Source organism: Mobula birostris, chromosome 10 (genome assembly GCF_030028105.1).
Source record: "Mobula birostris isolate sMobBir1 chromosome 10, sMobBir1.hap1, whole genome shotgun sequence".
Taxonomy (NCBI): Eukaryota; Metazoa; Chordata; class Chondrichthyes; order Myliobatiformes; family Myliobatidae; genus Mobula; species Mobula birostris.
The window spans coordinates 49,735,608-49,758,914 of record NC_092379.1 but is presented as its reverse complement, the minus strand read 5'-3'; the positions used below and the strand labels follow the sequence as shown (position 1 = coordinate 49,758,914).

The 23,307-nt window shown below is 53.9% G+C and overlaps 1 protein-coding gene across 1 annotated transcript in view; it reads left to right on the top strand.

Annotated features, from left to right (window-relative positions):
- LOC140203989 (von Willebrand factor A domain-containing protein 5A-like) overlaps nt 1-22,363 on the top strand; it is a 30,553-nt gene extending 8,190 nt beyond the window's left edge. Inside the window, exons 6-18 of the mRNA XM_072270207.1 lie at nt 150-264; nt 3,455-3,621; nt 3,779-3,867; nt 4,518-4,662; nt 5,717-5,796; nt 6,925-7,039; nt 9,226-9,384; nt 9,891-9,994; nt 11,263-11,474; nt 11,636-11,716; nt 18,573-18,751; nt 20,074-20,200; nt 21,993-22,363. Of these exons, the coding sequence (XP_072126308.1) occupies nt 150-264; nt 3,455-3,621; nt 3,779-3,867; nt 4,518-4,662; nt 5,717-5,796; nt 6,925-7,039; nt 9,226-9,384; nt 9,891-9,994; nt 11,263-11,474; nt 11,636-11,716; nt 18,573-18,751; nt 20,074-20,200; nt 21,993-22,072 (1,653 nt within the window). The 3' untranslated portion in view covers nt 22,073-22,363. The remainder of the gene's footprint in view (nt 1-149; nt 265-3,454; nt 3,622-3,778; nt 3,868-4,517; nt 4,663-5,716; nt 5,797-6,924; nt 7,040-9,225; nt 9,385-9,890; nt 9,995-11,262; nt 11,475-11,635; nt 11,717-18,572; nt 18,752-20,073; nt 20,201-21,992) is intronic.
- The last annotated feature ends 944 nt before the right edge of the window (nt 22,364-23,307 follow it).

Here is a 23,307-nt window from a genome sequence, read left to right as displayed (position 1 = left end):
CGGTCTCCCTCAGTCCCCCTCCCTCAGGGGGATATCTGTACACTGACCGGTGTCTCTCAGTCCCTCTCCCTCAGGGGGAATATCTGGTGTCCCTCTTTCCTCCTCTTGTGTCCTGCGTTGTGACTGTGTGCTGTGACCCTCATTTCCAGCTCTCCCTGGTGAAGGGTCAGGGCTTCGACAGAGACCTCGAGCTCTTGATGTTCTCCGAGAAGATCGATGAACCCAGCGCCATCCTCGAGGCAGGACTGGGTTCTGCTGCTCCAGGTGGGGGCTCGTCTGAGAGGGTGAATGTGTCCCATTCTTGTGGGGAGGGGATGTTGGATGAGGGTTGTATGGGGGTGGGAGGGGAGTGGGAACGTGTGGGATGGGGTTGGAAGGCCGGGAGGGAAGTGAGAGGAGGGCAGGAGTGTTGTGGGATGGACTTTAGTATAGGGGAGGGGGTTTGGGAAGTTGGTCAAATGGGGGAGTAGGGGCAGTGGGATAGGTTGAGGTGGAGGGTGATGTTTTGTGAGTTTGGTCAGGTGGTGATGGGATGGTGCTCTGGAGTGAGGAGGGATTGGGATGGGGTGTGAGATGCAGGGTGCGGATGGGATGGTGCTCTGATGGGGTGAGGAGGGATTGGGATGGGGTGTGAGATGCAGGGTAGTGATGGGATGGTGCTCTGATGGGATTAGGAGGGATTGGGATGCGGTGTGAGATGCTGGGTGCGGATGGGATGGTGCTCTGATGGGGTGAGGAGGGATTGGGATGGTGTGTGAGATGCAGGGTGGTGATGGGATGGTGCTCTGATGGGATTAGGAGGGATTGGGATGGGCTGTGAGATGCAGGGTGCGGATGGGATGGTGCTCTGATGGGGTGAGGAGGCATTGGGATGGTGTGTGAGATGCTGGGTGGTGATGGGATGGTGCTCTGATGGGATTAGGAGGGATTGGGATGGGCTGTGAGATGCAGGGTGCGGATGGGATGGTGCTCTGATGGGGTGAGGAGGCATTGGGATGGTGTGTGAGATGCTGGGTGGTGATGGGATGGTGCTCTGATGGGATTAGGAGGGATTGGGATGGGGTGTGAGATGTAAGGTGGGTGATGGGATGGTGCTCTGAATGGGTGAGGAGGGATTGGGATGGGGTGTGAGATGCAGGCTGGGGATGGGATGGTGCTCTGATGGGATTAGGTGGGATGGGGATGGGGTGTGAGATGCTGGGTGCGGATGGGATGGTGCTCTGATGGGGTGAGGAGGGATTGGGATGGTGTGTGAGATGCTGGGTGGTGATGGGATGGTGCTCTGATGGGATTAGGAGGGATTGGGATGGGGTGTGAGATGCAGTGTGGGGATGGGATGGTGCTCTGATGGTGTGAGGAGTGATTGGGATGGGGTGTGAGATGCAGGGTGGGGATGGGATAGTGCTCAGATGGGATTAGGAGGGATTGGGAAGGTGTGTGAGATGCAGGGTGGGGATGGGATGGTGCTCTGATGGGGCGAGGAGGGATTGGGATGGGGTGTGATATGCAGGGTGGGGATGGGATGGTGCTCTGATGGGGCGAGGAGGGATTGGGATGGGGTGTGATATGCAGGTTGGGGATGGGATGGTGCTCTGATGGGGTGAGGACGGATTGGGATGGGGTGTGAGATGCAATGTGGGGATGGGGTGGTGCTCTGAAGGGGTGAGGAGGGATTGGGATGGGGTGTGAGATGCAATGTGGGGATGGGATGGTGCTCTGATGGGGTGAGGAGGGATTGGGATGGGGTGTGAGATGCAGGGTGGGGATGGGCTGGTGCTCTGAATTGGTGAGGAGGGATTGGGATGGGGTGTGAGATGTAAATTCGGTGATGGGATGGTGCTCTGAATGGGTGAGAAGGGATTGGGATGGGGTGTGAGATGCAGGGTGGGGATGGGATGGTGCTCTGATGGGATTAGGTGGGATGGGGATGGGGTGTGAGATGCTGGGTGGTGATGGGATGGTGCTCTGATGGGATTAGGAGGGATTGGGATAGGGCGTGAGATGCAGTGTGGGGATGGGATGGTGCTCTGAATGGGTGAGAAGGGATTGGGATGGGGTGTGAGATGCAGGCTGGGGATGGGATGGTGCTCTGATGGTGTGAGGAGTGATTGGGATGGGGTGTGAGATGCAGGGTGGGGATGGGATAGTGCTCAGATGGGATTAGGAGGGATTGGGAAGGTGTGTGAGATGCAGGGTGGGGATGGGATGGTGCTCTGATGGGGCGAGGAGGGATTGGGATGGGGCGTGAGATGCAAGGTGGGGATGGGGTGGTGCTCTGAAGGGGTGAGGAGGGATTGGGATGGGGTGTGAGATGCAATGTGGGGATGGGATGGTGCTCTGATGGGGTGAGGAGGAATTGGGATGGGGTGTGAGATGCAGGGTGGGGATGGGCTGGTGCTCTGAAATGGTGAGGAGGGATTGGGATGGGGTGTGAGATGTAAGGTGGGTGATGGGATGGTGCTCTGAATGGGTGAGAAGGGATTGGGATGGGGTGTGAGATGCAGGGTGGGGATGGGATGGTGCTGTGATGGGGTGAGGAGGGATTGGGATGGGGTGTGAGATGCAGGCTGGGGATGGGATGGTACTCTGATGGGATTAGGTGGGATGGGGATGGGGTGTGAGATGCTGGGTGGTGATGGGATGGTGCTCTGATGGGATTAGGAGGGATTGGGATGGGGCGTGAGATGTAGTGTGGGGATGGGATGGTGCTCTGAATGGGTGAGAAGGGATTGGGATGGGGTGTGAGATGCAGGCTGGGGATGGGATGGTGCTCTGATGGTGTGAGGAGTGATTGGGATGGGGTGTGAGATGCAGGGTGGGGATGGGATAGTGTTCAGATGGGATTAGGAGGGATTGGGAATGTGTGTGAGATGCAGGGTGGGGATGGGCTGGTGCTCTGAATTGGTGAGGAGGGATTGGGATGGGGTGTGAGATGTAAGGTGGGTGATAGGATGGTCCTCTGATAGGATTAGGAGGGATTGGGATGGGGTGTGAGATGCAGGGTGGGTGATGGGATGGTGCTCTGAATGGGTGAGAAGGGATTGGGATGGGGTGTGAGATGCAGGGTGGGGATGGGATGGTGCTGTGATGGGGTGAGGAGGGATTGGGATGGGGTGTGAGATGCAGGCTGGGGATGGGTTGGTGCTCTGATGGGATTAGGTGGGATTGGGATGGAGTGTGAGATGCAGGGTGGGGATGGGATGGTGCTGTGATGGGGTGAGGAGGGATTGGGATGGAGCGTGAGATGCAGAGTGGGGATGGGATGGTGCTCTGATGGGGTGAGGACGGATTGGGATGGGGTGTGAGATGCAGGGTGGGGATGGGAGGTGGGCCGGATGGCTCAACCCGGAAACGGGGGTGACGGGGGTGTCCTGAGCTCCTGGATGTCCAGCATGGAATGGGTCATTTGCGAAGTGTTCCCACCCCCTGACAGGCTTCTCTTTCCCTGACACAGGGACCCTGATGGCCGATCCGACTGTCATGGTGAATCTCTTCCCCCGATTTCCTGAAGATTCCCAGGGCGTGCCGGCAGGCGAGTTCATTTTCCTCATGGATCAGTCAGGCAGTATGGGAATGCTGATGTCCCACGGAAACGCCAGGCCCCGGATCCAGTGTGCCAAGGTAAATCCGGCCCGGGATGCTGAGGGAGCCGGAATCAGTATCGTGGGCCGATGGGAATCAGTAACGCGGGTCTGTTTTGATTTTCCAGCCGGGATGTGGAGTTGTGGGAATACCCAGGAGAGTCTTCAGGTCTCACAAGTTCTGTTCCCCTCCACAGGACACACTGCTCCTGCTCCTCAAGAGCCTTCCCATGGGATGCTTCTTCAACATTTACGGATTTGGGAGCCACTTCACCTCGTTCTTCCCGTAAGTGGGAATTCTGATCTGATGTCCAGGAACCTGAGGGCTAGAATTCCTGGGTAGATCTTGTCCCAGTCTTTTCACAGCTGTTTCAACGATCCATCCCAGCAGCCTGAACCACCTCACCTGCTCTGCGCTCTCGAATCACGCTGCCCTGTACTCCACCGACACCACCCACACTACCCTTCCACCCTTGTCCCCCCCACCATCCTCTCTGTCCTATCCCCCCTTCCCCCTTTCCCTCGCTGTCCCCTACATCTCCCTCCTCCACCTCTCCCTTTACCCCACGAACCCCGTCCCACCGCGCTCCCCTCCCCCATGCTGTCTGCCCCCTCCACCCGCTCTGTCCCCTCCCCTACATCAACCCCTCAGTGATATGAATTTTGTCACTATCCTGTCGGCCTGTGTCCTGACCTCTGGAATTTCACTCCTTCTGTCTCCCTTCTTCCTCCATACTCTATAAAATCAACTTCCTCCTCCCTTAAGGACATTAGACAGAGGAATAGGATACGCGGCCCCTCTCTCTCCTGCTCCCCGATTTGTTCTGTCAGCCCCACTTCTCCGCGCGAACCCCATCTCCTCTGCTCCCTCCCTATGTCTGCCTTGGACGTAGTTGTCATGTTGTCATCGGATTACCTCCCCCTCAACCTGTACAGGAAGAGTGTTGAGTACAATCAGACCTCCATGCAAGAAGCACTGTCTAAGCTGAAGGAGGTGAATGCGGATATGGGTGGGACAGAGATCTTGCAGCCCCTGTCAGCCATCTACACAACACCCTGCGTGCCGGGACACCCGCGACAGGTAAAGTGCATCGTCACCCCTCCCTGTGGGTCTGCCAAGAGAGGGAGAGACAGAAAGTGTGGAAGAGGGAGGGAGGGAGGGACTGAGATGGGTGGAGTGAAGGACTGAGAGTGTGAGACACGAGAGAATGTGAGAAGTGGCAGATGGGAGAGGAAGTGAGAGAGTGAGGGAAGGAAGATGGCTGAGAGGGAGGGAGAGAACAAGAGAGGGGATGAGAGAGAGGAACGGTGAAGAGAGAATGTGAGTGGAGAACGAGAGAGAGAGAAAGGGGGAAGAGAAAGAGTAGCGCAATTAGACAAACAGGTATAAGAGGGGCACAGAAATACAGAATCTGAGGGATGAGAAAGAGAGAGTGTGAGAAGAATGGAATGGAGAGGGGACAGATGAGAGAATTTAAACAAAGGGGGGTAATCAGAGACGGGGAGGAAAAAGAGTGAATGGGGAAGGAGAGAAGGTGGAGTAAGAGTAAGAGAGACAGAAAGGAAGGAATGTGACGGGGGTGTGTGGAGGAAATAATAAGAGGCGGGGGAATGACAGAAAGAGAGAGCGAGAAGCGGTGAGTGAGGGTAACACTGTAGGATTGGTGTGCTGACACTGGAGGGACTCAGAGGAGATTCACCAGGACCGTACCAGGGACAGAGCATCTCGGTGATGAGGAGAAAGTTTGGTCTGTCTCCCCAGAGTGAAGGAGGGTACAAGGGGACATGACTGAGGTTTATAAAATTATGAGGTGTATTTCCCCCACATCAGACGTAGGTAAAACTGGAGGCTGTTGATGTTGGGCAAGGGGTGGGGAAGAGATGTAGAAGGAATCTAAAGAGGACATTCTTCACAGAGAGGAGCAAGGCCCTGGGACAAAGGAGAGACTGCAGTTACTGATGGCATTTACAAAGTGTCCAGACGAGCACTTGTGTTGTCTAGGTACAGAAGGTGACAGGGTGGTTACTGGAAGATGTAAACCATATGGATGGGTGCTGTATGGTCAGTATGGATACGATGGGCGGAATGGCCTGGGTTTGTCCAGGATAACTCTAACTCTCTGCCTCTCTCCTAGATCTTTGTGTTCACAGACGGTGAGGTGTTCAACACCAAGCAGGTGCTGGCTGAGGTTCAGAAGAACAGCCCCAGCCACAGGTGAGGGGTGTAGGTGTAAGGTGGGGTTGCTGTCCCTGACACAACCCAGACAGACTCCCTCTACACCTCCTCCAAACCTCCCCTCCAACTTGTCACCACCTGCCCCTCCAATGAACCTGCCTGCCCCTCAAACTTGTTCCCATCTACCCCCAACTCGTCCCGACCTCACCCTCTTCCTCTCCCTCATCCCAACCTCACCCTCTCTCTCGTCCCCATCTCACCCTCTCCCACCCCTTGTCCCCAACTCACCCTCTCCATCATCCCCACCTCACCCTCCCACTCCCCCTCATCCCCACCACATCCTCTTCCTCCCGCTCATCCCCTCTTCCCCCTCTCTCTCCCCATCCCCTCCTCACCCTCTCCCTCCCCCTTGTCCCCACCTCACCCTCTCCATCCCAGTCCTCCACACCTCACCCACTCCCTCCCCCTCATCCCCAATTCACCCACTTCCTCCCCCTTGTCCCCACCTCAACTTCTCACTCCCCCCTCCCTACCCCTCATCCCCACCTCACCCTCTCCCTACCGCTCGTCCCCACCTCACCCTCTCCTTCACTCTCATCCCCACCTCACCTACCCACTCACCCTGGCCCCCTCCCCCATCCCCATGTCACCCTCTCCCACCCCTCCTCCCCACACACCCTCCCACTCTCCCTCGTCCCCACCTCCTCCCCACACATTCAGCTATCTCATCCCCCAATCGTCTCCTTGCCCCTCATTCTATGTCAGTCCTCCACCGCTCCTCTTCTCCCCACCCCTTTCTCCTCCGAAGATCCATCTCTTCCACCTTAACTTTTTCTACTGTTCTCACCAACTGCCTCCTCCCATCTCTTCCCAATTATCCCGCCCTATAATATTGGCTTATTCCTCTTCCACCCCCAATCTTCTGCAGGTTCCTTCCACTCTTTTCTCTTCCATCGTTTCTTTCTCTCCTTTCATTCCCCTGCTCCTCAATCCCATTCCCATTTGGAGCGAAATATCACCAGAGGTTTCTTCAGCCCCACTGTGAAGACAGCAACGTTGGGCAGGAGCAATGGCAGCATCATATCCCAGCATGCAACGCGGCAGAGAAACCCATCTATTACTGAAAGTAAACCATGGTGGTTCACCGCTCCCCATCCCGTTCTCCAGGTGCTTTTCCTTCGGGATTGGTGAGGGGGCCTCCACAGCGCTGATCAAAGGCATCGCCAAGGCGGCCAACGGGAGTTACGAATTCATCACCGGGGAAGACAGGATGGAGCCCAAGGTACTGAGACAGGGGCAGCGCTGGAATCCCTGACGTGCTGGGGAGGGATGTGCAGCGACTCTAGTGAGGGGGTGGGGAGGATGGGCATTTGGGTGTGGGGGAACCTTGTGGGGTTCACCTCCAGACAGATACACAGTCGCGAGCCAGTGTCTCTTAGTGGCCGATCTCAGAGTCCTGGGTTCAGTCCCAGCTGCCCCACTGAGTGAGTGTGTGTGAGAGAGAGACTGACCGAGAGTATTTGTCAGGGGTGATAGTGTGTGAGTGACAGAAAGTGTGTCAGGGAGAGATTGTGTGTGTGAGAAAGATAGGGACAGTGAAAATGTGTCTGTCTGAGAGAAAGAGTGTATGTCAGGGAGAGATTGTGCATGTAAGTGTGAAATAGAGAGTGTTAGGAGTGTCAGAGAGGATTGTGTGTGTGTGTGTGTGTGTGTGTGTGAGTGAGAGAGAGAGAGAGAGAGAGAGAGAAAGAGACTGTATCAGGGAGAGATTGTGTGTGTGTGTGTGAGAGAGAGAGAGAGAGAGAGAGAGAGAGAGACTGTATCAGGGAGAGATTGTGTGTGTGAGAGAGAGAGAGCGTGTCAGAGAACAAGAGACTGTGTGTGTGTCAGAGAGAGAGTGACTGTGTGTGTCAGAGAGACTGTGTGTGCCAGAGAGTGAGTGACTGTGTGTGTGCCAGAGAGACTGTGTGTGTCAGAGAGTGAGTGACTGTGTGTGTGTCAGAGAGACTGTGTGCGTCAGAGAGAGACTGTGTGTGTGTCAGAGAGAGAGTGACTGTGTGTGTCAGAGAGACTGTGTGTGCCAGAGAGTGAGTGACTGTGTGTGTGCCAGAGAGACTGTGTGTGTCAGAGAGTGAGTGACTGTGTGTGTGTCAGAGAGACTGTGTGTGTCAGAGAGAGACTGTGTGTGTGTCAGAGAGAGACTGTGTGTCAGAGAGAGAGTGACTGTGTGTGTCGGAGAGCGAGTGACTGTGTGTGTCAGAGAGAGAGTGACTGTGTGTGTGTCAGAGACTGACTGTGTGTCAGAGAGAGAGTGACTGTGTGTGTCAGAGAGAGAGTGACTGTGTGTGTGTCAGAGACTGACTGTGTGTCAGAGAGAGAGTGACTGTGTGTGTTGGAGAGCGAGTGACTATGTGTGTGTCAGGGAGCGAGTGACTGTGTGTGTGTGTGTGTCAGAGAGACTGTGTGTCAGGGAGCGAGTGACTATGTGTGTGTCAGGGAGCGAGTGATTGTGTGTGTGTGTGTGTGTCAGAGAGTGACTGTATATGTCAGAGAGTGACTGTGTGTGTCAGGGAGCGAGTGACTGTGTGTGTCAGAGAGAGAGTGACTGTGTGTGTGTCAAAGAGTGAGTGACTGTGTGTGTCAGGGAGCGAGTGACTGTGTGTGTCAGAGAGAGAGTGACTGTGTGTGTGTCAAAGAGTGAGTGACTGTGTGTGTCAGGGAGCGAGTGACTGTGTGTGTGTGTGTGTGTGTGTGTGTGTCAGAGAGTGACTGTGTGTCAGAGAGTGAGTGTGTGTGTCAGAGAGTGACTGTGTGTGTCAGGGAGTGAGTCTCTGTGTGTGTGTCGGAGAGCGGGTGACTGTGTGTGTGAGGTCTGCACGCTCCAGCTGTCACCCCATGGGATCCCCCCCCCCACTGAGGCTCTGGTTCCCTCCCATGTCCAAGAGATATCTGGGTCTCTCTCCAGGAGACGTGCATGTCACTGGGTTAGTGGGCTGTTGTGAATTGACCCTCCGGTGAGGGGTGGAATCTGAAAGTGCTATTGATGGGAATGTGTTGGTGGCTGGTGGGCGGTGGGGGAAGGATTTTTCAGTCAATCAGTGGTGTAAATGGAGGTCAGTACAGATTCAATGGGCTGATGGCCGATCTCTCTCGGGGGAGAGGGTGGGAGACATCTTGGCGATGGGGTGATCCTGGAGCCAGGCAGGGTCAGGTCTGAAGGAGGAGTCCCTGTGAGGGTGGGAGAGAGGTGTCCAAATCTAGTGGAGGAGGAATGAGGAAACCCGGACAGGGCAGGACTCTGGGACGAGTATTAGGAGTCAAGCCCCATGAACTGGACCCTGGCCGTGGGTGCAGTCTGAGAGAGAATGACGGGACGATGAGGGGAATCTTTGTCTGGGGCCTGAGGGGGGCCACTGAGATTGGATGGAGCCTTTGGAAAGGGCTGCATTGACCTCTCTGTCCCGACAGGTTCTCCGGACCCTGAAGTACGCCCTGCAACCCAGCGGGACCGGGCTGAGCCTCAGCTGGGACCTGCCCCCAGGGGTGGAGGCCGTACTGCTGTCACCCCTCCCCAGCACGCTCTTCAACCAGAAGAAAACCATCATCTACGCCCAGCTGAAGGGGCAGGTGAGGGAACCAGGGCTACTGGGGTGGGCACCAAGGCAAAAACAGGATCTCTTCCCCTCTGGAATATTTTGTTGCAAAGGGAGTTTCTCCATCTGCAGTCCCTGCTGAAAGGAAGCATCTCCCAGTCAGGGACCCCTGATAAAGAGGGTGTCTCTCTCAACGTGGAGACCTGTTGAAGAAGGGGTTTCTCTGTCCCATACCCAGTTGAAGGGGAAGCCTCTCTGTCAGGATCCGCTGTTAAAAGGGGAGTCTCCCTCTCCTTTAAGAAGCCCTGTTAAAGGGGGAACTCTCTCCTTCAGGGTCCCCTATTGTCGGAAATATCACTCTCCATCAGAGATCCCTGTTAAAGAGTGAGATCCCTCTCCATTGGATCCCCTGATTTTCCAATCGGGGACCCCTCTCTGTTTGGGACCCCTGTTACAGGGGTGGGAGGTTCAGCTGGCCAATGAACTTCACGCCGTTGGCTACTGACCCTGATATCCCTGACTGTTTTTCCTCTTTCACAGGTGGACCCCACACTGGGGTGTGGAGTGATGCTGAAATATTCACTGGGGGAGCAGCAGATACATGTTGTGAGCAGGTTCAGTTTGAAACCAGTCGAGTGCGGGAGGTAACTGTCCCCTAAACCCACCAACACGGCACCCTCCCCAGCAGTATGAAGAGCCTGGCTCCATCATACCCGTCCCTGTCCCCAATGAACGATCACCACAGCACCCCCCCCCTTAACTCCCTCTCCCTCCCACCTCCTGAATTGTCAAGCGATCCGTCCCCCATCTCCAGGGTCCAGTGAGAACCGAAGATTCCTGATGGATCCATCCCCGGTGACAGGAATCCCCCGACACAACATTCCCAAACAGCACAATTCCCTCTCACACACACACAGACAGACGCACGCACAGACAGACAGACAGACAGACACGCACGCACACACATACATACTGAAACACACACACACACACACACACACACACACACACACGTATACACACAGACACACACACAGACACATACACACACGCACACAGACACACACATAGACACATACACACTGAAACACACATACACGCGCGCACACACACGCACACACTGAAACACACATGGACACAGACACACACACACACACACACACACACACACACATACACACACAGACACATACACACTGAAACACACACACATACACACACACTGAAACACACACACACACACACACACACACACCCCAACCCCCCCTCACACACATTCCCCCACAAACACACAGACCCACACGCAAACCCAGACACACAGACCCAGATCCACTCACACAGAGACACACACACAGACTGGTGGATCTCAGCAGGCCAGGCAGCTCTGCATTGCATGTGTTCACCTGTGGACTGATTGTTCTTGCCAATAACACCCAGGCACCATCAATCTTCACCATTCCCCCATCTTTCCCCCTCTCTCCCTCTCCCTCCCACCTCCCCTTCTCCTCCTCTGCCCTCCCTTCCCTGATACTACCCTCCATGACACTGCCCCGACCTTCCCCGAAATCGCCCATTCTGAAACGCCCCCCACTCCGACATTTTCCCTCGGCATTTCCCCTCGACACTTTTCCCCACTGGCACTTCCCCCCTGACACCCCCCCCAACATGATCTCTGTGATGTATGCTGCCCCTCCCATCTCTGTCTCACCGCTTCCTCTGCCCCTCCCTGACACTCACCTTCCCTCTTGTCCTGCCCTCTCTCACACCCCGTTCCCCTGACCCTCCGCTCCAACTCTGTCCCACACACAACTCTGCCCCGTCCCACACTGCCCCACTCCCACCTTCCTCTCAACTTTCATCCCCTTTCCTCCTCCCCATTCACCCTGACCCCTACTGCCCTCCCTCTCTGCAGCTCCTCTGTCCACCGTCTGGCAGCCAAGGCTCTGCTGGGATCTCTGGAACTCGGGCCGGACCGCGACACGGAGCAGGTGAAGAGGCGTCTGGTTGAGATCAGTACCCAGGCCAACGTGGTCTGTTCGCGGACGGCCTTCATCGCCATCAACAAGGAGCTCGGCCAGGCCGTGCGGGGACCCCTTATCCGCAGGGACGTCCCCCTCTGTGTAGGTAGGTGCTGCTATTCGCCCTGGAAAACACCCCTCTATCCAAACCCCTTCTCTCCCCTCTCCCCCCCAGCTGACACCTCTACCCCTCCATCGCCACTGTCTCACTGTCTCTCTCCCTCTCTGGTGAGAGATCTCATTGTATCTTCTCTCTCTGTCCTTCAGGCACATGTCTGTTTCAGATGCCAGCGGTGCAGTCGATGCCAATGATGCAGTCAATGCCAATGGTATTACAGTCAGAAACAGGTGAATTGATCATGGGGAACAAGGACATGGCAGACCAATTGAATAACTACTTTGGTTCTGTCTTCACTAAGGAGGACATAAATAATCTTCTGGAAATAGTAGGGGACTGAGGGTCTAGTGAGATGGAGGAACTGAGGGAAATGCATGTTAGTAGGGAGGTGGTGTTAGGTAAATTGAAGGGATTAAAGGCAGATAAATCCCCAGGGCCAGATGATCTGCATCCCAGAGTGCTTAAGGAAGTAGCCCAAGATATAGTGGATGCATTAGTGATAATTTTTCAGAACTCTTTAGATTCTGGATTAGTTCCTGAGGATTGGAGGGTGGCTAATGTAACCCCGCTTTTTAAAAAAGGAGGGAGAGAGAAACCGGGGAATGATAGACTGGTTAGCCTAACCTCGGTGGTGGGGAAACTGCTGGAGTCAGTTATCAAGGATGTGATAACAGCACATTTGGAAAGCAGTGAAATGATCGGACAAAGTCAGCATGGATTTGTGAAAGGAAAATCATGTCTGACGAATCTCATAGAATTTTTTGAGGGTGTAGCTAGTAGAGTGGATAGGGGAGAACCAGTGGATGTGGTATATTTGGATTTTCAAAAGGCTTTTGACAAGTCCCACACAGGAGATTAGTGTGCAAACTTAAAGCACACGTTATTGGGGGTAAGATATTGATGTGGATAGAGAATTGGTTGGCAGACAGGAAGCAAAGAGTGAGAATTAACGGGACCTTTTCAGAATGGCAGGCAGTGACTAGTGGGGTACCGCAAGGCTCAGTGCTGGGACCCCAGTTGTTCACAATATATATTAATGACTTAGACGAGGGAATTAAATGCAGCATCTCCAAGTTTGCGGATGACACGAAGCTGGGCGACAGTGTTAGCTGTGAGGAGGATGCAGGGTGACTTGGATAGGTTAAGTGAGTGGGCAAATTCATGGCAGATGCAATTTAATGTGGATAAATGTGAGGTTATCCACTTTGGTGGCAAGAACAGGAAAACAGATTATTACCTGAATGGTGGCCGATTAGGAAAAGGGGAGGTGCAACGAGACCTGGGTGTCATTATACACCAGTCATTGAAAGTGGGCATGCAGGTACAGCAGGTGGTGAAAAAGGCGAATGGTATGCTGGCATTCATAGCAGGAGGATTCGAGTACAGGAGCAGGGAGGTACTACTGCAGTCGTACAAGGCCTTGGTGAGACCACACCTGGAGTATTGTGTGCAGTTTTGGTCCCCTAATCTGAGGAAAGACATTCTTGCCATAGAGGGAGTACAAAGAATGTTCACCAGATTGATTCCTTGGATGGCAGGACTTTCATATGATGAAAGACTAGATCGACTGGGCTTGTACTCGTTGGAATTTAGAAGATTGAGGGGGGATCTGATTGAAACGTATAAAATTCTAAAGGGATTGGACAGGCTAGATGCAGGAAAATTGTTCCTGATGTTGGGGAAGTCCAGAACGAGGGGTCACAGTTTGAGGATAAAGGGGAAGCCTTTTAGGACCGAGATGAGGAAAAACTTCTTCACACAGAGAGTGGTGAATCTGTGGAATTCTCTGCCACGGGAAACAGTTGAGGCCGGTTCATTGGCTATATTTAAGAGGGAGTTAGATATGGGCCCTGTGGCTAAAGGGATCGGGGGGTATGGAGAGGAGGCAGGTACAGGGTTCTGAGTTGGATGATCAGCCATGATCATTCTGAATGGTGGTGCAGGCTCGAAGGGCCAAGTGGCCTACTCTTGCACCTATTTTCTATGTTTCAATGCGAAGGATACAGTTGAAAGCATCGAAGAGCTCAGTGATGCCGCGAGCGATGGCCGTCAATTTTGCCCAGGTCCACAGACTATCTCCGGCAGCCTCCTCGAATGCAGGTGGGTGATCCAGCCTCCTCAGCACTCTCGCTGCCTCTCACCCCCTTCCACCCACTCTCTCTCACTCACCATCTGCCTCCCTCCCTCTCATATCTCCTCCCCCTCTCTAACGGCTCCCTCTCGCTCTCCCAGACTCTGCTGCCTCCCTCTGTCACTCTGAACCTTCTCCCCTCTCTCTCCCGTTCATATCACTCCACTCCCCCCTCTCTACTAAGGACGGCAACCTCTGGCTTGCTGCCTGTGCCACGTGCCAGTGAGGGTACAAATAGGATGATTCTGCAGATGGTTGAGGAATTGGTGCTGGGGGCACGGTTTCAGGTTTCTGCATCATTGGGATCTCCTCTGGAGCTGATATGACCTGCACAAAATGGGTCGGTGCACCTGAACCCAAGGGGCAGCAATATCCTTGCGGGCAAGTTTGCCAAAGCTGTTGGGGAAGGTTTAAACTAATTTAGCAGGGTTATAGGAACCAGAATAACAGGGCAGAGGATGGGCCAGTTGCTGGACTGTAGATACAACATGTAGTGAGACTGTGAGGAATGACAGAGAGATGATGGGGCAAAATTTTAGTCCACACATTCACCACTCTCTGCATAAAAAAACTTACCCCAGACATCTCCTCTGTACCTACTTCCAAGGACCTTAAAACTGTGCCCACTCGTGCTAGCCATTTCAGCCCTAGGATAAAGCCTCTAACTATCCACAGGATCAATGCCTCAAGATGTAGAATCATTGTAGACAGAGGTAAGAAACTGCAAGGACAAATAGACCCTGATGGAAGTTATATGCAGGCCTTCAATCAGTAGACAAGATGTGAGTACAAATGATCATGGGAGACAGAAAAGGCATGTCAAAAGGACAATGCTATGATAGTTATGTGACGTTTCAATATGCAGGTAGATCGGGAAAATCAGGTTGGTGCTAATTTTGGATCCCAAGAGAGAGATTTTGTAGAATGTCTATGAGATGGCTTTTTAGAGTGGCTTGGTTTTGAGCCCAGGGACATATAAGATTTCTGGATTCTGGATTGGATGATGTGTAATGAACCAGATTTGATTAGGGAGCTGAAGGGCAAGGAACCTTTAGGAGTCAGTGATCATAACATGATAGAATTCACCCTGTAGTCTGAAAGGGAGCAGCTAAAGTCAGTGTATCAGTATTACAGTTGAATAAAGGGAATTGCAGAGAGATGTAAGAGGAGCTAGCCAAATTTAATTGGAAGGGAACACTAGCAGGGCTGATGGCAGAACTGCAATTTCTGGAGTTTCTGGGAGTAATTTGAAAGATGCAGGATTGATACATCCCAAAGAAGAAGTAGTATTCTAACGGGAGGATGACAGAACCGTGCCGGCAAGCGAAGTCAAAGACAGCATCAAAGCAAAGTATTATAGTTGGGAGCTTAACATCCAAGGACATACAGTACGTATAATATAGCACTGCCCCCACAGACAGACACACACACACTCAGACACAAACACACACACATATTCAGATACACAGACACACTCGCAGACACTCAGACACACATAGACACACACACACACACAAACATATATCCAGCTACACAGACACAAGACACACACTCACAGGCAGACATGGACACAGATGCAGACACACTCACCGACAGACACGTACAGAGACACAGACACACAGACTCAGTCACAAACTCCCACACACTCATGCACACACTCAGATTCACATGCAGACACACACACACTCAATCATAGACAGATACACACAGCCACACACACAAGCACGTAACTGCAGATGCACGCCGACACATGTGCAGACATACACGCTCACAATCAGACATGCTCACACTCAGACACGTTTGTGCTCAGACGCACACAGACACACACTCACAGATACACATTCACCCAGACACACACACAGACACTCGGATACAAACAGACACACTCACTCAGATACAAACACACACATCAGAGACACATTCACAAACATACTGACAGGCAGACACTCTCAGACACACTCGGGTGCAAACTCAGGCACACACAAGTACACAGACACACACTGGTGCAGGCACACAAACACACATGCTCAGATGTGCACTCAGGTGTCACACACCTACACACACGCAGACACACACACTCAAACTCACACCCACCCAGACACTGAGACACACTCTGGGACACACAACCAGACACTGAGACACACGCATCTGGGTCACACACTGTGGTGTCACATGCAGACACACACTCACACTTAGACACACTTACAATTAGACACAGACTCACAGACAAATGAAGACTTGTGGACACATGCATACAAGCACACACATGCCGACACACACGGATGCACTCACAAGTACACAGACACACACACACAAGAACACAGACGCAGACATATTCAGACAAACAGCCACACACACACACACACACACACACACATTCAGACACACAGACCTACACACACACACTCAGACATGGACACACACACTCACAGACATGGACACACACACACAGAAGCACACATGCAGACGCACGTCAACACACACAGACACACTCGCAGGTACACAGATGCAGACATATTCAGACCCACAGCCACACACAGATACACAGACCCACACACTCACAAACAGTTGCAGGCACTCACAGACACACACACATACACAGACACACAAACACACACACACACACACACACACACACACACCTCTCCACCATCCCATTTCCTGTTTCCCCTCCCCCTTCCCCCTCCTCCTTCTGCACTCCAGTCCCACTCCCCCTCCTCTGCACTATCCCCCTTCTCCCTCCCCTGCCCCTCCCCCTGCACCTTCTGCCCCTCCCTCTCCCTCCTTCCCCTTCTTCTCTCCCCTCCCCCTCCTCTCTCCCCCTTCCCCTACACCCTCACCTCTCCACCCACACCACTGTCCCCATCTCCCACCCCTTCCCCTACACCAACCCTACCCCTCTCCCACCCTCTACCCACCACACCCCAACCCCCTCACACCTCGTCCTTCCCCTACCCCTACTCGGACGAGACCAATGGAAGGTCCAACGGTCAAGAAGGCGGTCTCTGCAAGCGTAGTGGAACGTGTAGAGCAGGACAAGACACAGAAGATGTCCTGGTCATCCACTGCGCCTAGTCCCATCTCCAGCCGTCTCGACTCTGTCTTGCCATTGGATCCAGATGGGAATTGGGAAGAGAGAGTGAGGCTGACGCTACACAACTCCCCTTCACTTAAATCCAAATCACGCGCGAGTCTCGACACCATCCGGTGTCGAGGTCCTCACCGACGCCAACGATGGACGAACAACAACAACCCCTACTCTCTCCCCTCCCCTCAACCCATGAATGCCTCTCCTTCCCCTCCCCCACCCCTCCCCCTCACCTCTCCCTACACCCTCCCCATCCCTTCCCCCTCCCCCAACCCCTTCCCTCCACTACACCCCTTCCCACTCCCCCTCCCCTCTTCCCACTCCCCTTCCCTCCCCCCTCCCCACTCCCCCTGCCCTCTCCCTCTTCCCTCTCCCACCCACTCCCCACTCCCCCTTCCCCCTTTCCACTCCCCTCTCCCCTTCCGTCCCCCCTCCCCACTCCCCCTCCCATCTCTCCACTCCCCTTCCCCCTCTCCACTCTCCCTTCCCCCTCCCCACTCCCCCTCCCATCTCTCCACTCCCCCTTCCATCTCCCCCTTCCAACCCCACTCCCCTCTCTCCTTCCCCAGCCCCTCCCCACTACCCCTTCTCCCTTATCCCCTCTCTCCTACTCCTTTACCCCCTTTCCCCTCCCTTCATTCCCCTCCTCCCCCTTTCCCTCACACCTCCCCCTCACCCTATCCCCAGCACCTCGTCATGTCTGAGTTAATGCCACTCTTTCTGGGTGATTCCTCGATGGAAGGTTGCCCAGACGAGTCCATCTGTGAGCCCCGTAAGTGGAAAGCTCTGTGTGTGTCTTCTGACCAACCGTATTGCCCCCCCCCCAGTATCCACGTGACTCTCGGTGTGCAGTGCTCCAACTAAATGGTGCAGGATACAGTCGCAAAGGTAACATACGTGCACAATCACAATCACGCACACTCACACACAAACACGCACACGCAAACATGATGCAGACCACAGACACACACAGTCAAAAACACACACACACACACACACACACACACACACACACACACACAGACATACAGACATACAGACACATGGGCAGACATGGACGCAAACACAGACACACTCACAGACACATACGGAGACACAAGTGCACAGAGAGACACACACACACACACACGTTCACAATCTCAGACACACAGGCACACACACACATTCAGATACACACAGACACTCTCAGACACAGACATACGCACACAGACAGACACAGACACACACACACATTAAGACACACACAGAGACTCTCAGACACAGACACACACACGCACACACATTCAGATACACACACACACTCTGATACACACGAACAAACACACTGACATGCAGACACTCACACACAGACATACATAAACTCATACATATACACAGACATGCAGATACACATTGATACCCACAATCCGACTCACTCAGACACACACACACACACACACACACACACACACGCTCACACATGTATTCAGACACATGGACACACATATATTCAGACACACATGTATACACACACACTCACAAATGCTCAGACACAGACACACACTCAAACACAGAGACACACAGAAACACACACACATACTCTGACACAAACACTCACTCAAACACAGAGACGCAAATACACAGAGACACAGACACACTCTCAGACACACTCACAAGCACCACTGTTGTCTCACACTCTCATGCAGACGGCACTGGATCATGGTGCTGACAACAATGAGCTGGAACTGCGTAAGACTGTAACAGAATAGAGTATCAAGTGAAATAGCTACAGAGAATTGCAGAGCGGGTGCAAGATCATAATGAGTTCAACCCGGGCCAGTGAGCTGAGCAGAGACACCCTTTCACTGACCTCTCTCCTTTGCTGAAGCATTTGAAAGTCTGTGCGACCGTGTCAGCAACACTGTGACTCCCCCTGCCCCAGAGGACTCTCCGGTGCTGAAGCTGATCGCGCTGCAGAACGCTGACGGGTCGTGGGCCCCGGACCCCAGCCTGGAGTCACTGCTGGGCCTGAAGCCCGGCCAGGTCAGAGGAGGCCTGCCCCTGAAGGTGAGCTCCAGTGTTGGGGGGTGGTACCCTGATTGCTCAGCGCGCTGGGGAGACCACAATGGGAGCGGGGCAGACAGCGATAGTCTCCTCATTGTGTCAGCAACAGTCCAGGGAAGGTTCAGTGGACTGGTCCCTGGATCTGCTGGGTTATCCTAGGAGGAGAGGTCAGACTACTGGGATTGTCTGTGTGGGAGAGGAAGAGGGGACGGGATTGCAACCTGTCCCGACCTGGGGGTGGGGTCCCATTGCGGGGGGTGTGGGGGTGGCTGATGGATTTACAGCCCGGGTTCACCATAAGGGGGAGGCCCATTTAAAATCGAGATGGGGTAGGGGGCGATTTCTCCTCTCGGAACCTCTCCCTGGTAAGGTAGAGGGAGCCGAGTCTGGGACTGTGTGATCGAGGGAGAGAGAGCCTGTACAAGTGAGGGAGGGTGAAAGCTCAAAGGGAGGGTGGGCAGCAAAATGGGGTGGGGGCCAGAGGGACAGACCAATCTTCCTGCTGTATTGTTTGTTCAGAGCAGCAAGGACCTGGTCCGCAGAATGGCGGTGAAGGGGGGAGGGGTTCTCTCCTTCTTCCCCTCCTGGCCACATACTCAGGACGTTTCCCAGCCAGCTGATCCCCATCAGCAGCTGGACAAGGCCAACAGCCGACCCAGAGGTGGGGCAGGGAGATTATGGGCCGAGGACACACAACTGAAACCAGCACAATGCAGTAGTCATTTGGGCCAAATAGCCTGATTCTGTGCTGTGCTCGACTCTGAGTAGGGCGTGGGGTCAGTGAGTGGGGTTTGTTGGTAGAACCCTGTCCCTGGGATTGTGTGACGGATGGTCTGGAGGGAGCCTCACCCTGTGTCTGACTCTGTCCCTGGGAGTGTGTGACGGGACGGCGTGGGGGGAGCCTCACCCTGTGTCTGACCCCATCCCCGGGAGTGTGTGACGGGACGGCGTGGGGGGAGCCTCACCCTGTGTCTGACCCCGTCCCCGGGAGTGTGTGACGGGACGGCGTGGAGGGAGCCTCACCCTGTGTCTGACCCCGTCCCTGGGAGTGTTGAGTTATTCATTGACTGCCACAGTTGGCCATTGAGCCCAAGTCTTTGACTATATTTAAAACAGACATTGACAGGTTTTTGATTAGTCAGGGTATAAAGGTTACATGGGGAAGTCAAGAGATTGGGTTTGAGGGGGGAAATAAATCAGTCATGATTGAGTGTCCGAGCAGTCTCAATGGCCTGGATGGGCTCATTCTGTTCCTGTGTCTTATGGTCTGACGGGTCTGTGACCGGCTCCTGCTCAGTGCCTGTCCCCTGTTCTCCCACTTTCAGGATATGGACCTCACTCTGTGGACCACCATCTTGGCCGTGATCTGGCTGAACGCCTTTGCTGCCAACTCCAAGGACGAGTGGGATCTGCTGGTGAAGAAGGCCCTGTCCTGGGTCAAGGCCCAAGCAGGTTAGGGCAGAGGGTGATGGCCGGAGCGCCAAGTTAAACAGCTCAGGGGTTCGGGCGGATCTGTGCAGGGAGAAGGGTGGGCGGTTTCGGGTGGAGACTCTGTGTCGGGGATGAGAGCGGAGAAGGGTAGAGGCTGGTAGTGAAAGGAGAGGGGCAGGGGTGAGGCAGGATAGGGTAGGTTGAGGGATGGAACCAGGGTGGGAGGGGGTGATGGTGCTGTCATTCTCGATGGAGAACCTCTCCCTGGTTAGGTGGTGGGAGAGAGGAAAGGAACTCGAGGGGAGTGAGTGGATCCCGGAGACGGACATGGAGGATTGTGAGAGCTGTGAGACCCATGTTCACGTGCTGGGGCATTTTTGTGATCAAGATGGAGGGGTTCAGATAGAGTGAATGCATGCAGGCCTTTTCACCTCTGACTGGGTGAGAGTGGAACTCGAGGTGATAGGTTTCGGGTGAAAGGTGAATCTGAAGGGGTCTTCACTCAAAGGGTGGAACGAGATGCCAGTGGAAGTGGTGGATGTGGGTTCATTAATAACAGGGAACACGAGAGCACAGCACCGTCCCTTCAGCACACCATGTTGTGCCCAGCTTTGTAGATCATTTACAGGTCGGGACAGAGAAATGGCAGATGCAGTTTAATTCGAGTGTCAGAGAGGTCAAACATAGGGGGCGAGTGCACTGTTAGTCGCAGGGCCGAAACAACAGCATCGACGTAGGGAGGGATACTGGGCTCCAAGTTCACAGCTCACTGACAGTGACCAGGCAGATAGATAGCGTAGGAAGGAATGCTTGCTTTCATCGCTCAGGGGGTAGAGTGGAAGAGTCAGGATGTCGTGTTGCTCCTATATGAAGATTTGGTGAGGCCACACTTGGGATATTGTGTGCAGATCTGGTCACACAGATGACAGAAAGGATCGACAGGCTTCGGAGAGGGTGCAGAAGAGATTCACCAGGATGCTGCCCAGTTGAGAGGGGATGTGCTACAAGGAGAGGTTGGACAGGCTTGGGTTGTTTCCCCTGAAGGCTGCGGGGACACTTGATAAAGTTTATAAAGCTACGAGTGGAACAGGTCAGATAGACGATACTTTCTTCACCCAGAGTAGACATTTTTTTTGGCGCAGATTGGTGATATCGGCTCAGGAGGATATCTGTACACTGACCGGTGTCCTTCAGTCCCTCTCCCTCAGGGGGATATCTGTCCACTGACCAGTGTCCCTCAGTCCCTCTCCCTCAGGGGGATATCTGTACACTGACCGGTGTCCCTCAGACCCCCTCCATCGGGGGGATATCTGTACACTGACCAGTGTCCCTCAGTCCCTCTCCCCCGGGGGGATATTTGTACACTGACCGGTGTCCCTCAGTCCCTCTCCCTCAGGGGGATATCTGTACACTGACCGGTGCCCCTCAGACCCTCTCCCTCAGGGGGGATATCTGTACACTGACCAGTGTCCCTCAGTCCCTCTCCCTCAGGGGGATATCTGTGCAGTGACAGGTGTCCCTCAGACCCTCTCCCTCAGGGGGATATCTGTACACTGACCGGTGTCCCTCAGTCCCTCTCCCTCAGGGGGATATCTGTACACTGACCTGTGTCCCTCAGTCCCTCTCCCTCAGGGTGATATCTGTACACTGACCGGTGTCCCTCAGTCCCTCTCCCCCGGGGGGATATCTGTACACTGGCCAGTGTCCCTCAGTCCCGTCCTTTTCCTTGTTCTATCCCATCACACTGATTTCCCTGCCCTGGACTAACAGTTATTTTAACACTTGCCCCCTCTCCCACCACCCCCTCCCCCAGGTGCGGATCTCGTGGAGTGTGTGAAAGCAGGAAACCGGCTTCTGAAAACCTCTGTTCTACCTGAGACACTCGGACTGTGAGGGAATTCTTGATGAATCTGTGTATCCGACACGCTGTTGTCTCTGCCTGTGTCCCTGCCACTGTGAGCTGTCACCACAGTGGCCGCCTTCTCTGAACTGTAGCTTGCTCAAAGTCAAAGTAATTTTACTGCTCTCCGTATTCTACCTGGAGATTTGCTTCCTGCAGCATTTGCAGGATAGTTAACAAATTCACTAGAATTTATGAAAAATTATACATAAACAAAGACGACAAAGAGCCAACACGTAAAAAAAGACAAATTGTGCTGCGAAAAATAAATACATTTGAGAACATGTGTTGTAGAATTCTTGAAAGTGAGACGACAGGTTATGGACTCGGTTCATGTTGGGGTGAGTGAAGTTGTCCACACTGGTTCAGGAGACTGATGGTTGAGGGGTGATAACTGTTGCTGATCCTGGTGGTGTGGGACCTGTGGCTCACGTACTTCCCGCCTGATGGAAGTAGTGGGAAGAGACCACAACCTGGATGATGGGGGTACTTGCTGAATGATGCTGCTTCCTTGTGCCAGCGCTCCTTGTCGATGTGCTCAATGGTGGGGAGGGCTTTGCCTGTGAGGTGTTCCGGTGACGTGGATGGCAACCCTCGGTCCCCCTGCACCTCAGACACTTTGTGTTAACAACTGTGGCAGGCAATGCCACATGTGACCCTCTGTCCCAAATAAATCCGAGTGCCCCTCACTGTGACCACGTACCACACAGAAATGAGTGGCTGGATCCATCCAGTCTGTGCTGTCTCACAAAGCAAACCCATTTCCCTTGTAACCTCTTCCGTTGTACCCACTCCCCCCAGATTCTATCACTCACCCACACAGCAGGGTGGGGACAACTCACAGCATTAAACCGCCGGCTCTCAAATCTGTCTGTCGGTCACTCTCTTTCTCTCACTCACAGTGGCAGAGGTGGGGATCAAAGTCACATTTCTAGAGCTGTCAGGCAGTGCCTCTAACCACAGGAACACCACCACAAGTTCGGCTGTCTGACACCACTGGCTGAGTCGAGAAGGCGGTTGAGCTGTATCGAGTACAGGCACATCAGACCACTGTGGTCATAGTACAGACACCGGCCGCCCGCCCTCTTCGGATAATCCCGTTCAGTAACCCCCCGACCCCCGTGGGACCGTGTGACGGGACGGTGTGGAGGGAGCCTCACCCTGTGTCTAACCCTGTCCCTGGGAGTGTGTGACGGGACGGTGTGGAGGGAGCCTCACCCTGTGTCTG